This window comes from Drosophila innubila, chromosome X (assembly GCF_004354385.1).
Source record: "Drosophila innubila isolate TH190305 chromosome X, UK_Dinn_1.0, whole genome shotgun sequence".
Taxonomy (NCBI): Eukaryota; Metazoa; Arthropoda; class Insecta; order Diptera; family Drosophilidae; genus Drosophila; species Drosophila innubila.
This window is the reverse complement of record NC_047626.1, coordinates 28,918,371-28,935,123: the sequence shown is the minus strand read 5'-3', so window position 1 is coordinate 28,935,123 and position 16,753 is coordinate 28,918,371. Positions and strand designations below refer to the sequence as shown.

Genomic DNA, 16,753 nt, shown 5'->3' with positions numbered 1-16,753 from the left:
CTGCTTTCTTTAGTGTTGTTGCCGTTGCTCTGTCGATTATGCGGCAACAGGACACGCGGCATGCCACGTTGCAATAAAAACAACACCTCAGTTGCAACTGCAGCGGATGTGAGCTGGAGCAGGACAAGGAGGAGAGCACATGGAGCGGGTGGAGCAGCATGCAATCCTATCAAAGTGCCTTAAGGAAAAATGCGCGATTTCCATTTTGATTTGAGAAAACAATTGTTGTTCGAACTCAAATTATCTCATGATCACTTTGAACTATTAACACTTGACTGCAAACATTTTTGAGTTGAAAAATTGTGAGTTCTTAGTCCTCGCAAGGACGAAAATTATGTTTTACGGACAATTTGTCTTTGTATTTGAATGTCCTGGTTCTTACACGAGTTTTGATATCATTCTTGTCAGAATAGGACTTAAAATACTAAAGATATGCTAACTCAAAAAGCGGGGAATTGGAACTGACTTCATAACAATGGTTTCTTGGTGTAAACATCTTAGAATTGACCGTAGATTACGACCTTGTGCTCCCATTTGACATATTATTTTGGCCCATACAAATCGATGCATTTTAATGTACATACTTTTTCGGATTAATTTGATTGTTAATGGAGTCTTATAGCCTATTTCCACGACAGAACATTTGACACATTCAACGCCATTTTCATCATTCGGCCCGAATGTGGACTTCATTTCAGTACAAATTCCGAATGATCATTTTGGCTCATTCATAATGAATGTTAAGATTTTTTGCCATTCGCCCCGGCGAATTTCAGTATTTTTTTATCGAGCGCCTGATTTTTATCGATAAACTCAAGAAAAAACAGCAATTATCACCATAACCAGCTGTTTCCTTCAATAAAAACGGTAGGCATTAAATTTGGGCCAGTTATAACATCAAAATAAATATTGAAGTGTGGTTATTGTCAGCTTTTTATAATTTGTGTACAGAAATCGAACAGCTAATTTGTTTTGGGTGAATATCAAATGTTTTAACAGTTTCACATTTGGTCGTGGAAAACCAAAAATGTCCTACATTCAAATGTAAGCAAATGTGGCAAATGTGAGTGGTCGTGGAAATAGGCTATAGGAGGCTCCTCATAGGAGGCAAGTCAATCCATAAGTGAATACAAGCAAACTAACCAAAATTAAAGTCGAACAAAGTGGGTTTTCTCCGAATATGTCTGTTGGGGTTATAAATGTCACAATTCTAAATGTATTACACAAGTGACAGTAATTGTTATCCTGCGTCCCTGGGATATCCATTGAAGGAACTGTTTCTCTCTCACTTTCGGCCTTTCTTTGCGTTCCCTTAATCGCACAAATTTCACGTGTATATTTGTATTGTCATTGTCTTCAAGGTCATCATTAAGTTGATGTACAATGAATGCCGCTGTCTGTGTTATGGTGACAGTGCCGACCGAGCAGGAGGAGGAGCGTCTGTTGCAGCTGCAAACGAAGCGCTTTCGATATGTATACAACTGTACGAGATGCCGCAACTGGGAACAGGAATCACCAGTGCCATCTGTGCACTCCAAAGTGTTGCAACATTGCAGTCGAGCATTGCAGTTGCCAGAGTTGAAGGAGAATGCACCGTTGGAGCAGGTGTTGCGTCTTATTGCGTTGCAGCTGCGACTGGAGCATGTGTTCTGGTCACACGATGTGGCAGGTGAACAGTTGCAAGCACGCTTCGATCTGTTGCAGGATGAGCGGTACGAGAGGTTGCTCTGCACCTTGCAGGATTGGGGCATTGGCGAGCGACCTGGCACCCATGTGACCGCCATCAATTGCCTCGAGACACGCGTCAAGTTCAGCTCCTCGCCGGCAGGTGGCGCAGGCGCAGGGGAAAGAGCAGGAGCAAGAGCAGGAGCAGAAGCAGGAGCAGGACCACGAACAGAAGCTGGAGAAGCAACTGCATCCGATCAGCCGGAGGGACAGCGATTGGGCTGGCAGAGTTTCATGGACTCGGTGCGTTGTCGCCTCAATGTGAATCAAGTGGTGCGTGTGGTGCGTCGTGATGCCACCATTAACTTTGACTTTGTGGTGCTGCTGATGGCTGCCGCCTTGCTCTCCTGCGTTGGCCTTGTGGAGGACAGCTTCCTCTTCCTGTCGAGCAGCATGCTCATCTCTCCACTCATGGGACCCATCATTGCCGCCATCTTTGGCTCCGTGATCGGTGACCGAGGTCTGCGTTGGATTGGCATTAAGAATGAACTAATTGGCATTGCCATTTCGGTGGTCACGGGCTTCATCTTTGGCGGCGCGATTTGCCTCTTTGGCTTATGTCGATTCTTTGTCCTCTCCGCCGGCTTCACGGAGGAGATCGTCTCCCGCTGCGACACTCACTCATTGGCCATCGGCCTCTGCACCGCCTTGGCGTCGGGGGCAGCGGCGGCAATTGGTGTGCTGGGCGGCAACACGGGCTCGCTTGTGGGCGTGGCCATCTCAGCCTCCCTGCTGCCCCCAGCGGTGAATGCCGGCCTGCTCTGGGCAATCGCCTTGTGCTCCCAGCTGTTCCAAGTGGATTCACAGCTGCTGCAGGGTCTATCGAAGCATCAGGATTACTCGCAACAGTTGCACATTGAACTGTTCGTCTGTGCCACGGTCAGCATGGCATTAACCCTCGTCAATGTGGTCTGTGTGTGGCTAATGGGCGTGGTGGTGCTGCGTATTAAGGAGGTGGCACCGGCGGTGCAGCGGGATCAAGAGTTTTGGCGCCACGACGTCCGACTCGCTCGTGAAGTCGCGCTCAATGATCCCGAGTTGCACAATGCCATCGATCGCCTGGACACGAGCGAGCGACGGCAAGTGGATCTCGAGGCGCCACAATATCAGCACACCTGGTCGCCAGGCACAGCTCGTACTTGCTTGCAGCATGAGTCAGGTGTCGGCCAGATCGAGGAGAAGGACAACAACAATAGCAGCAGCAACAATTATCACACGGTGCATGGCTTTCAGGACTTCTGCATCACGTTGCACAAGCTCAAGTTGCCACGTCCCTCCAAGCCGGCGCTGCCCAGCTTCATGGAGCTCTTCACGCCCCCGACGATCCCGAGCAACGCGACACCAAATGTGGCAGACATGGAAACAGCAGTTGCAGCTGCCGCTGACACAACAATCCTGGACTTTTCTTCGAGCAGTGCCCTCAGCAATCATCGCAGCCTGCCCGATCTGCGCCTGCCTCTCAAAGATGCCACGCCCACGTGCAAGTCAAAGTTGCCACGTTGCGTGCATTGGAACGAGGAGCGTGATCAGCGTCAGCGTCAGTTCCTGCTGGAGGCGAAGGCGAAGACCACAGCGATGGAGGAAGCGGACGCGCAAGCGGAAGCGGAAACGGAAGCAGAGGTGCAGTTCTTGCCACGTCATTCTGGCCACGTGCTGCTCCCATTGCCATTGCCGGATCGACGATTGCGTTTGCTGAGGAGTCGGAGCAAGGATAACAGCGAGGAATGCGAATACGAGCATGAGTACAACGTCTAACTGTCTATCCTGTCATGTCATGTCCTCTGAATGTCCTGTCTCTCTTCTGTTCACTCTCTCTCTCTCTCTCTCTCTATCTGTGCATGGCCAATAGACACAACACTGCGAACAGCAAGGTAAACATTACAGCCAAGTTCTCTTTCATTTTTGATCCTGTTTTGCTTTGATTACTTCGCGATGTCCTTGTTTGCACACCACTTCAAACTGACGGCAGGCAACGACAACGGTGGCAACTCTTTAAAGCCTTTTGGCCAAGTTTGATGTCCCTTGACTTGGCCAGAATACAAACAAACACTAGCTAACAGCTAAACAAGCTAACAGCTTCCAATTCCCATCAGACACCATCGACAGGACGAGTTTCTCCATTGGTCTTGCTGTGAATTTGAATGCGAGTGCTCTTGTCCCATTAGCTGTATAGTAGTTATTAAAGTCTGCCTGCATTCTTCCCATTGATAAGAATCCTTCATAATTTTTAGTCCGCTATCAGAGCACACATAGATATTGGCTGTTTTTAGACCCCGTACTTAAAAAAAAGGTCAGAGGTCTATTAAGTTTGTTTGAAAAAGTTTGAAAAGCGATATAGCCATGTCCGTCTTGGCCAAGCTTGGTATGTAGGTTCCTCAAGTTTGTTTTTTTTTTTTTTTTTTTGGATGTGACTACTATGTCATATAGCTGCCATAGGACCGATCTGGGTATTCTACAGTCGAGTAAACTACATATTTTTTAAAGTTTAGCTTCTGCCATACTTAATACGGGTTCTCCGACAGTGGAGTATGCTCGACGAGCGAAGCGAGCAGGGCGCAGATCGATTGCTCGTGGGCACTGCGATCTACCAACTGAGCGCCGGAACGTGCCGTTGCATAGCCGGCAGAGGCGAGACCCACAGCACCTGCCGCAAGCATCACAGGCAGAAGGAGGATTGACACACCCTAAAAAGTATATGTATTCTTGATCAGCATCAAAAGCAGCGGCGATATAGCCATGTCCGTCTTGGCCAAGCTTGGTATGTAGGTTCTTCAAGTTTGTTTTTTTTTTTTTTTTGATGTGAACACTATGTCATATAGCTGCCATAGGACCGACCTGGGTATTCTACAGTCGAGTAAACTACATATTTTTTAATGTTTAGCTTTTGCCATAGTTAATACGGGTTCTCCGACAGTGGAGTATGCTCGACGAGCGAAGCGAGCAGGGCGCAGATCGATTGCTCGTGGGCACTGCGATCTACCAACTGAGCGCCGGAACGTGCCGTTGCATAGCCGGCAGAGGCGAGACCCACAGCACCTGCCACAAGCATCACTGGCAGAAGGAGGATTGACACACCCTAAAAAGTATATGTATTCTTGATCAGCATCAAAAGCAGCGGCGATATAGCCATGTCCGTCTTGGCCAAGCTTGGTATGTAGGTTCTTCAAGTTTGTTTTTTTTTTTTAATGTTTAGCTTTTGCCATAGTTAATACAGGTTCTCCGACAGTGGACTATGCTCGACGAGCGAAGCGAGCAGGGCGCAGAGCCCCCTAATTTTTTTTTGTTTTTGTGCTTTACCATATTGATTTAATTATCGTTAATCCTCAGACTCAGACTGATCAAAACTTAGCCCCAAAGGATACACAATGAAAACTTCCACCTTTTTTTCGATTTCGAATTAGTTTCTCGCACATTTTTTGTTGGCTTTGGCCGTTGCCTGATTGCTTTTATTTCTATTGTTTTTTCAGTCCTTCTTTGCTTCTTTTTTTATTATCCTTGCGTTGAGGCTGCTTTTCACTTGGTCAGCGTCGTTAGACGCAATTAGACAGCAGCAAAAAGTAGAAGAAGAGCAACAACAATTACGTGTTGCGCTTTTATTGTGTGGCCGATGTCCTGTTGGCCCAATTGGCCGACAACGTGGAACAACAACAGCAGGAGAAAAGGATGCTGGCTCAGTGGGCGACCCTTTGATGTTCTGCTGCTGCTGCTGTTGTTGTTGTTGTTGCTGTATCTTTAGTGTAATGTTTATTTGCCATTTGGCGTTGCTGTTGTTGTCCTTGGCACGTTTACCGCATCCCATTTGCTGTTTGCACCGCGCTGAGAGGTGCGACATTTGTCAGGTTGCCGCAATTAGCACCGTTCCTGTGTCCTGTGTCCTGCGTCCTGGGTCCTTTGCGCCCTCTGGCTGCGTATGTCCTTCGGCCCTTCGCGATTAACTCGTTTTCACAGTCTGCCCACTAACGACCACTTCCCATTCGCATTCCCATTCGCATTCGCATTCCCAATCGCATTTTCCATTTTCCGTTTCCCTCGCTGCCTTCGCATTCCTCAAGTACCAAAACCCATATAATTTTATGATACATGCACAAAAGAGAACTCAACAAAATTTGTGAGTCAATGAGATGGTCGACAGAGGAGGGCTGAGGAGGGTCACGGGGTCGAGTGCTTCTCATAGAGGTGCTAACATGTTTATATGCCCGTTTTAGAGCCTTGTTAATGATGCACAGCCTTTGCACTTATGTATGTGTATGTCTGTGTGTGTGTGTCTGTGTTTGTGTGGACCATTTAATTAACAGGCTCTCGTCCTGATCCCTGTCACAGCTCAAAGTTTGCTTTCATTTCCTTTCTTTTCTCTTTTTTTTTATTATTTTCTCTCATTTTCTTGCTCGTAATTGTTTTTCATAATTATTTATAGTTTTATTTATCACTCTCGGCAATGTTGAAGTTTTTATGGCACTTTTTGCGTCCGCAGGACACGAACGAAAGCTTTGCACAAAGTTTTCTTGGCTTAGCTTAAAACCCGAATAAAAACCCATAGCACAAAACAAAATATTTAACATTTTGAGTAAGTGGGCTAATTTCTTTTAATGTGTTTTTGTATTTTTATGTAGTTTTGTACAAGGTTAGTAAAGTTAAAATATTTCAACAAAAAATAAAACAATACAAATAGTATTATCCAAATGGCAGAATACAATTTTTTACTTCAATCAAATAAAGTCCTATATTGTGAGAGAAATAGATAAAGATATAAATTAATAATAATAAAAAAAAAGAAAATTTGCATTCGGCACTGCGCAAAACGTAATTTTTATGTACAAAGAAGCTCACCCTTTTTGCGCACAGTGCACAATGGCAATTTTTTTTTTTTTAATCATTTATATTTTTATTTAAAATTTTTAGATTAAACTGAATTTTTTTCGTCACAAAATTGGATATCAGAAATTTTGGGGCTAGAAATTGCTTTCGTCACTAGACTTTTACCTCGTGTAGAGGTTTTTTTTGCAGGATATCAGAAATTTTTGCAATTGCTTTTGCTTTTGACATTGTAACTTAATCATTAATGCTGGCAAACAGTAAAATATATAAATTTAGTTGTTGAACGTATTTAATATTTAAAAAAATTTTTTCTCCGCCCCCTGGTCGCTTTGCTCTTTTCGCTTTTTATTTAAAAATTGTACCAAAAGGCCCCAACAGCCCCATTAGCTGCAATCATTTTTCCCCTTCCACTTAAACCCTCGTATCTCATGAACCAGGTGAGTTACGAGAAGTTTTATGCCATTTTGTAAGTTAGGATTAACTTTTCGATGGGTATTTAACTCCATGTGATCGGACAGTCATAGCAAATTTTTCATATAAGTTGTATATATAGCTAGTCGCCTTTCGCACCCTTCGTGCTGCTTTCGTCACTAGCGCGAACTGCCGTCCTCAGTGATGTATGACCATTAAGGTGTCCCAACAGTCACTGTTATTCATTCTGCCTCCCTCTGCTCTCTCTAACCTCACATTTAAGCCATTTTTTGTTCGCTGCCAACTTCAGCTGAACTTCTTTTGCAACAAATTGTGTTGGCTTTGTTATTGTTGGTTGCAGTTGCAGTTAGCTTTAATCCTGCCGTTGTTGTGTGTTGCCCGGACGCTCACTGGGCTTGGTCAGGACCTCGACTCGTAGTATTGTCTTCAGCATTGTCCTTTCAAAGAGTTTTCAGCTTCTGGTTTTGCTTGTAAATTATGTGTTTTAATATTTTACAAAGACTCAAAAACTGAGCACTTTGTTTATAATCTTTTTGCCGTTTCCCTCACTTTTGATGGCCATAATGAGGCAACAACAGCAAATCGGAAGATGAAGTAGGGGCAGGACCTGTGAAGCAACAGTACGATTCGGAGTAGGACTAGAAGAAGAGGGTTGTCTAAGCCTCTCTCTAAACAACAACGACAAGTAACGAGCAAAAGTCACAGGGAACTGCTCCTCCTAAGTATTCATAACTTTGACAAAAGATAAAAAATTGCACTTCGTTTGTGCTCAGTATTTCACTTGACTTTTTTTTCAACTTTATTTTGCTAAAAGATTATTAACGGATTGGAAAAAAGAAGTTACTTGATCATGCGAAAACATAGAAATATAATACAAATAATATCATGTGCAGTTATACTTTTTACTTTTACTTATTTAAGATTTGATGTTATTTGTTTTAAGAAATAAAGGATGTTCCAGAATAATTAGATGAAGCTCCCTCGATCAACTTGGAATCATTAATCTAATTTTCTTGATTTTTGTAACTGTCGGAAGTGCCAAGAAACAATAACAATGAACAACTGATAATTAGGCCAACAATGTGCAATGGGGCATAAGGAAAACATAAGGGTAGCTGTTGTTGCTCTAATTGATGTCATATGCCCCTTGTTCTCCCTCCCAGTGCTGAATACCTGGTGGTGTAGAGAGAGAGAGAGAGAGAGACAACAACAAGTCGTATCCTCTCTGAGTTACGAGTGCTTGCAACTTAATTATCTGCGACAATTACAAGCCGGCAACAAATCTAAACTGGAATGTCCTGCCATGTCCTGTATGTCTATCCTATATGCACTCTATGTACGACCAAGAGTCCTGTACGTGTCCTGTCAGCACATTTGTCTACGTGGCGTATGAATAATTGCAAATGCCAACAATTGGAACATTTGTCGTTGCCATTGTTTATGTTGTTGTTGTTGTTGCTGTTGCTGAAATTCCACATTTCCTCCCAATGATGCCAGAGATTTCTTTCACACACCTGAACGGCGTTTGTGTGTGTGTGTGTGTGGGTGTTTGTGTGTATGCGACAATTTAGATAAATAATTCTAAATGTTAATTGAGTGTAAGAAATTTAAGTGTGGCCAGAGTTTAAGACCATGCCTTTTGTATGTGCGCAAATTAATTAACTAAATTATTAAGTGAACAACAAAATACCACACACACACACACACACACACACACAAACACACACACACAAGCATACACACATTGTGAATATTATAAATGATGCTTTTATTATTTGCTGTAAGTTGTTAAGAACAATAATGATGATGTCCGGCCATGTGCTGGCTGTGCAAACAACCAAAGTTGCACACACACACACACACACACACACACACACACACACACTCTACATACTCAAATGTATGCCTGTCTCTTGGCATTTGACATTAATTGCGGCCTAGCTCCAACGAAAATTACCTGCTCACTCCGACTTACTCCTGCAGCTTTCCTTCCCTCCTCTGCCCCCGACCACGCCCACAATGGCTGACCAAAGCTCGTGCATTAGTCAAAACACAAACACATAATGGCGCCCGGTGTCCATCGCCCGTTTCCAGCTGGCCAGTTGACCAGTGCCGGCTACTCATTCGGGTACCCAGTGAATGTCCTGAGTGTCCTGCCACGACGCCATTTGGCTGATGCCAAACATTAAGCAATATTTATGACACAGCCCTCCTCTGTCTCTTTCTCCATCTCCTTTCCTCCATCTTCTTCGCTGCGAAATGGCAAGCCAGCAAATTGCAAATGCAAACGCCAAATGCTTATTTAATGAGTTAATTATTTTTTGTATTTATTGCAGCGCCGAAATATTCGAATGAATAAACGTGGAAATATTCTCAATTAAACGCTAGAATCTTTTTCTCCTCCTTCTACAAATGAGCGTTTGGTACAGGGTCGAGCAAAGAGAGATAGAGGGCGAGAGGAATAGAGGAGGAAACGCAATTAACGAAAGGCCAGGAAAATGTGTAGACCTACAACTATCAGCATAGGAAACAGGCTTATTTTTCAAATCGAATGAACTACACAGAAAAAAAAAATCGCAGTATGTATTCAGGATATTGTTGTTAAATTATGACAATACAAAGATTTAAAAAAATCAATGAAGCCTAAAATATTTTATATATTCTGGTGTTTTTTTATTTCAGTGTAGTGTCTAATTCTTCAAGAGCTCAAGAGAATAAAGTTAGTAGAGCAACAATAACGTTAAATAAAATCGACAAAAAGACTAATGATGACTTTTTGTTATTATTCTTTCATCTATTGTATCCAATATTTCGCTCATTCGCCTATTCGTGACTTTTACTAGATGTTTATCGGTTTTTTAGTTTATGTGCTCTATTCTTCGTTTTTGTTTGTTCATAACAGCATACACGTTGCTTTACTAATGGATTGATATGACGTTCCAAAAAGAAAAAAAATAGTATTATTGTTACCCAGCAGTTCTCGACCTCGAGGAGAAGTTGTGGAATCCATGTGGATTTGCCCCTAATCGATAGGGAAACCTTGTGGACATTGTATGAAAAACTTTGTGGACTTTAACATTGTGCGTCCTAGGAACGAGGACAGAGGAAACCGCCCTAGTTATTCCTTAAGGTTTTCCTCTCACAAAGCATTCCCCAATATATTTAGGGACTCCTCGTGGAACTCTGAAGAGAAATCCCATTTAAGTGAAAATAGAAATACTTTTAACATTTGTTTTTTTTTTTTTTAATTTTTTTTTTTTGGTTTTTTTAATTTTTTAATTTAGAATTTAAAACTACATGTTTGATACTTTGACGACGGGCCTGAAGCCTGAAGCCTGTTCAGAGCGGGATTCGAACCCGGGAACCCAAACTGAATAGGTCTGCCTTGTGGCAAGTCTGCGACTCTAACCATAACGCCACACGGCCTAAAATTTCCCGCCTAACAATAATGTACCAGTTGGCAGAATAATTACAAATCAAACAACAAAACGTTAAGAAATGACAACAACATCCTGGACAACGTTAGGGACAATCAAGCAAAGGGACATTTAGTTCTGCAGGGTAATGTTAAGATTTCAATGGATTTTCAGATTTCGAAGTGAAAACATTTTCAAATTACACAGCCTATTAGGTTTGATAATAAGCAGGTCGATTTAGAGGACTTTTTTTCGCATACAAATGTCCAAGATAGGTATTAAAATAACAACATCTCGGCTCTTTTGATAGCGCGTCACATTTCCTGAAGCGCACTCCGATGAATTGACGGCAAAGTTAAGCTCTTTGTCAAAAAGCTTTAGTCAACCTGAGAGTGACAGCGATTTTAAGGAGATGCAGACGTCGCGACGGTAGGAAGGCAACTTATCGATTGACTCATATATCGCTATGATATATGATTTATGGAGATATATTTCTCAAATAATTGAAACTGTTGAAAGATGATAAAAATGGAATGAAACTGATTGACAAAACTGATGGAAGCAGGGGTAATTTTAACGGCTTGGACTTGACTCGTACGTTGTCAGTCAATCAATCGGGGAATCATTCATGCCAACATTAATTTATTCATTTTAGCGAATAGCTCAACCTTCACATAATTCGTTGCATCTGAGTCCTGATTCCTGATTCCTGATTCCATTTTCGTCATTCTACAGAGTCGTCAATCGTGATTCGTTAGTTTGTGAGTTTTGTGAGCCGGTTGAAAGCACACGAAATATGTTTGCTATTTAATTGCTCTTTTACCAATTTCCGTGTCGAGCGGGCAAAACGCTTTTAATTACTTAACCGGAAATTGGCAATTAAAGCGATTTAACGGCCCACATGCATGAGAGAGCTCGCTGTAGTCTCATTTGCCTCAAAAGTTAACCATTCGACAGCAATAACAACGACAGCAATAACAACGACAGTAATAGCAACAGCAAAAACAACAACAATAGCAACAATCTATACTCCCGCCATTCCTCATCAGAGCCTTAATCAAGTTTTAAATGGCCGCAGCACAGGCCTTTCCCTTCGATCCCCTAGCTTCTTCTTGGATCCAAAGACAACAACCTCTGACTTCAACCCTCTACAAGTTACCAACCCCACCCCCCTTGTGAAAGGTGCTGCCAACTCGTTCATTGTTATTTATTGTGTTTGTTGTTATTGCCGGCAATTTATTTCAATTTCACCGAGCTGCAAACTTTTGTATTGTCATTGCCAGTGAACGGACGCGCGTCTTTTTCCAATTAGAAATTAGAAATCGCTGGGCGCGGGTCAAAGTGTGAGGGTAGTGTTGGGAGAAGGGTTGACTGGCTGGTCGGGGGTGGGTTGGGGGGACTCTGGCATAAAAACTCATTTAACTTTTTTGGCCGGCAAACGTCAAATGCTTTTGGCTTGATGAGCGCGCCGCGTGTAATACCAAAAGTTTTTGGCAGGTGGTTAAGACGGCTGGTGGGGTCGGGGGTGGGGCCGTTGATAACTGTTGCATAGTTTTGGGCGCTGCATAATTAATTATTTGCCAGCAGCCGAAGCCGCAGCAGCAGCAGCAACAACAACAACAGCTGAGACACTTGCCAAAGCCAAACGAAGCGAACCAAAACGAAATGAGATGAAATAAGATGCGATGTGATGAGTTGAAATGTGTTGCCGTTCAACTGGAAAAAGGGCGAGGGTGAAGAGAAAGTATTGGGGGTGAATATACACACTCCATTGGTGGGGCTTGGGGGTGGGCGAAAATTCGAATTTGTGCCCGCAAGTTGGCAAGCAAATAAAATGGAAAATTGTTTGCTTTGACTTTTATTTAGTTGGACATGTTCTCAAGGGTCGCGAGTAGCGAGTCGCTAGTCGCTAGTCGCGAGTCGGATAAACGGGAAAATTGGCCATCCGGGGGTTAGAGATTGCTGAATCCTGCGGCTGGCCGCTTAATTTCTGGCGCGACTTGCAATTTGCCGCCACATTGCAGTCAAAGTTATTTGCGAAAACTTTTGCAGTGTCCGCGCCAACCGACTAACTGCCTGGACGCACTCTCTAATTTCAATTGCTGCCGGCTAATGTGACCCCGTATCCCCTTCTCAACACTCTACACTATACACAACCCTGCACCTTAACGTGGCCAAAAAATATCTCAAATTTATAGCAAAAGTTGCGCGCAAAATGTCAAATGAAATTTATACAAATTTCACGTGAAAAACTGTCCAGAACTTGGAAGACAAATAACAAGAGCCAAAATGCTGAGATCAACTTTGCAAATATTCTGAGCAATTGTTTAATGCAAGAGATTTCATAAATTAGATCACATTGCTTATCCAAACCTGCTCTATGAACTGCAACTAAAAGCTTCATAAATCCATAATGTCATTTTATATAAGCAAAAGCATTCAGAAATTTGTAAATATATTTGATTGTTTGATAATAATTATTTACACAACAATATTGTTACAACTATAATACCAGCATCGAATTGATAGCATGTTTGTTTAAACAAATACAAATAAATATTTTAGGACATCATAATAAATGCACATCACCTTTAATAAGTGGCTTTCATTGTATGCTTAATTACAATAATATTTAACATTGCTGTTAATTATATACCTGAAAAGTTGTTTTGATTATATTCATGTTTATGCTGGTGCGTGAATTAAAAAAGTCTATTAATTCAATAGCTGTTTAAGTTTTTAAACTACACGCCTATGACTAACAATGTTGAAATAAAATATCGACTATTATGCTGAGAAATTTTTCAAAACTGTCATTTGATTTTAATGAAAATTAATTTAAGCTTCTTTTTCGTTTCTTTAGCTCATATCCGATAATAATCATTATTTTTAAATTTTAGCGAAAGTCACTGTTATTTAAGGATTATTATTTTATTATTTGGCTTAAATGGCAAACAGTTTAAAGAGAGTACTGCTCTAATGGTTATCTTAAATTGCTGTTAAACTTAATGCTGGCCACGTTGAAAAAAAGTGGCAATTCAGGTTGATTGTCAAACAATTTGTGAGTGGATTCTCGATGGTTAATTAATCGGGTGGCTATCGAAAATGTTTATCTCATTGTGGCTATCAAACTGCGACGAGCCCCTCACACCACACCCCACACCCCTCATCACTCTCTCGAAATGAAATGGCAACACTCAATGTGTCCGTTTCTCGCACTCCTTTCCTCTTTTCCTTTTCAATTTTCTCCTCCTACACCCTCCTCTGTTCTCGGTTAACTTTTCGCGCTGTTCGACGTTCGCAATTTACGTTTTGTTTTAGCTATATTCATTTTCAGTTCCTTTTTATTTTATCTGCATTTTTGTTGAACATTTTCGTTTGCATTTGTTGTATGTTATTTTTCATTTTGTTTTATTTACTTGCGTTTTTTGGACATGTTTGTGCAACCGATACCAAAACAAATCCAATTGCAGTGCGTGTGTGTATTAGTGTGTGGGTGTTTGTGTGTGGGTGTGTGTTAGTTTTTTATCTCGACTGCAACAGCAGCTCTCCAGTTGCTGCGTGCCGAGTTTTGTAATATTCCCCGATGTCAGTTTGACGCAAAAAACTTTTCACAGCAACAATACGAGGGGAAAAAGTGAAAAAAAAGAACTTTTTGGCATTTAATTGGAAAATTAAATTTAACGCTGTTGCAATGCGAACAACAAGCAGCCGAGCTGGCGAACGCGGCGTATACGCGATATGCGATGTGCGCTACGCGTTCAACGATTTTGGGGCATTTCAGTCAGAAGCAATTTGCGGCGCAATCAACGCGCACCTGTCAGACCTTACAGGTAATATCCGTGCATAATACATTTAAAACATTTGCAACACGACACCAGTCACGAGTCCCCCACCTTTCCCACCTTCTTCTCAAGCGCCCCTCTCTGTGCCGTGTCCATTTGAGCAGTCTCCGTGTCAAGAGCTCGCTCAGCTGTCAAGCTCTCTAGCTCCGTCGGAGTCATACAGCTGGCCAGTTGTCCGTCCAGTTGTACGGCTCTTGTGCAATTTAGTGAAATGACTTGAAATTCATTTGACAAATTGCGCTTTTGGCGGGGCAACTTGAGTCAGAGTCGGAGTCGGAGTCAAAGTCGAAGTGGAAGTGGAAGTTGAAGCTAAAGCCAAAGCAGATGCGCTGCGTTTGCTGTCTGACAACGTTTAGGTCTCTGTCATTGGTTAAACAAGTGGCAAAATTATATTTAACAATATATAGCATAGCAAAGGGCGTTGGGGCATCACATTGTTTTAAGTGCTTAACAAGCAGCTGGACAGCTGAAGGAGGGGACACCAACGGAGTCAAAGAAGTGTTGCAAGAAAAATGAAATGAAAACCAACAAGTAACCACAATCATTGCTCGACTCGCCACTCGTTAGCAGTGAGCAGAGAGCTGAGAGTGGAGAGTGAAGAGTAGAGAGTAGAGAGACAGCTTTGGTAACAGTGGCTCTATGGTGTGACGTTGCCACTGTCAGTTGCCACTGTCACTGCCATCGCTTTAGCTGCTGACTCGTCTTTGTTCGCTTTACATCCTGGCCCCGTATTTACGACTGGGCAAGAGGGCGCTGAACTCATTTGACTTTTGGTGTTGCTGCCTCTGTGCTTAGTGCTTGAAAAATGCTACAAGAGCAGCCCAGTCAGCCATCCGGACAGTCAGTCAACCAATCCTTCCGTCCGTCACTCAGTCCCTCTGTCTGTCTGTCTGTCTGTCTGTCTGTCTGTCTGTCTGTCTGTCTGTCTGTCTTTCTATCAGTCAGCAGTCTCATCCGCTTTGCCAGTCAACGTTGCTTGACTTTTGCTTTTGATTTGTGGCACTTACACTTCTATAGAACAACTGCAACTGCAACTTCCATTGCAACTGGGCTTTGATTTTGTGGTCGGTCTTTGGGCTCAGTCATTGGCCGGCCTGATCTCACCGCCGTCCTTGCAACTCATCGTGCATTAAGTAATTACTCCTTTGTGACGTCGACGAAAGTGCAAATTCATTAGAATGATGCACTACTCGACCTTCTTCATTTTCAGTTCAGTTCAGTTCAGCTCCGATTTCAACACGCATACGACCCGTTGATGCCACAAATACACAAATACAAATACAATGAAACGCAAATTAATGACTGGCAAATTGTCAACTGAATGTGCAACATTTTGTTGCATCTACACAAATATATTCCAACATTTGGCCTATTGCTTGCTCTCCTTTTTTGGGGGCGTTGGCAAATTTGATTTTTCGTTCCACATTGTCGCTTCAATTTTCAACTGTCATAATGTGATTTCAATTCAAATTTCGATTTCATTTCTGAAATGTGTTGGCTTTGGTTTTCGGTTTCGGTTGTGACTTTCATTTCGTATTTGCACATTTTAATTTGCCGAATTGTTTTGAGTTCGTTCCTATTAATTATACACTCAGAAAAATATGCCGTCCTTAAATTAGGTACGACCGTACTTGAATTTATACCGTTTCGTTCTTAAAATTTTAAGATTACTGTGTACTACAAATCTTGAATTAAGTATGAATCGATGTTAATTTTAGAATTCTGACTTCACATTCCTATGGCAGCCATCCAAAATATCAGTCCGATTTTATCCAAACTTAGTCAGAATATATAAGTTCATGGAAAATATATAATCCGTGAGTCTCGAAAATATACCTCCAGAAACAACTGTGTTATTTGTACTAAGCTAGTTTAAGATTATTTTGTACTTAAAAAAGTTTTTTTCAAGATTGAAAGGAAGTTAAAGATAAGATCGTTTTGGGATATTTCTTTTTCATTGTCTCACCTTAGAATTCTCAAGTTAAGCTAACCAAGAAAATACACCATTATTCAATTTTATTTAATTTTGGGATGTTGCCTTATTTTAGTACACATACTAGAGTATGTTTTAAGATTAAAGTTAATTAATTATGACAATGTTTTGTACTTAAAACAAGTACATTTTGGGTTTATTTCTAGGTTTTTGTGTATTTAAAGTATTATTTTCAATTTTTTCAGACTTGAATTAAACCCAAAACGTACCTAAAGTATCCCCAAAAAATCTAATTTTAAGATTTCAGTACTTGCGAAAACCAAACTTGGAAAAAGATTTTTGTTCTCAACTTTAGAAATTCTGAACTTAGACAGCTTTTGAGATCGTTTGTACTTGAAAATGGCCTGTTTAGGTACGGAAATCTTGATTTTTTTTCTGAGTGTACAGAAACTATCTTCATATCATTTGTAGCCTTGCGGAATATACTATTCTACTTAAAATATTGTAATTAGGAGGTGCAGTAGCTCAGTCTAGTTTAATAATAATTTAATAAATTTACAAAATGTTAGTTAGGTTAGCTCAATTAA

At 41.6% G+C, this 16,753-nt stretch overlaps 1 protein-coding gene across 1 annotated transcript; it reads left to right on the top strand.

The window, feature by feature from the left end:
* The first annotated feature begins 1,338 nt into the window (after nt 1-1,338).
* On the top strand, nt 1,339-3,624 carry LOC117793983. Its single transcript, XM_034634448.1, has one exon. It carries the CDS (start codon nt 1,384-1,386, stop codon nt 3,478-3,480), a length of 2,097 nt encoding a protein of 698 aa, XP_034490339.1. The 5' UTR covers nt 1,339-1,383; the 3' UTR covers nt 3,481-3,624.
* Nucleotides 3,625-16,753: the final 13,129 nt, after the last annotated feature.

Bases quoted from the DNA above. Each gene is read 5' to 3' on its own strand.
- LOC117793983 (XM_034634448.1), top strand. From the start codon at position 1,384: ATGAATGCCGCTGTCTGTGTTATGGTGACAGTGCCGACCGAGCAGGAG.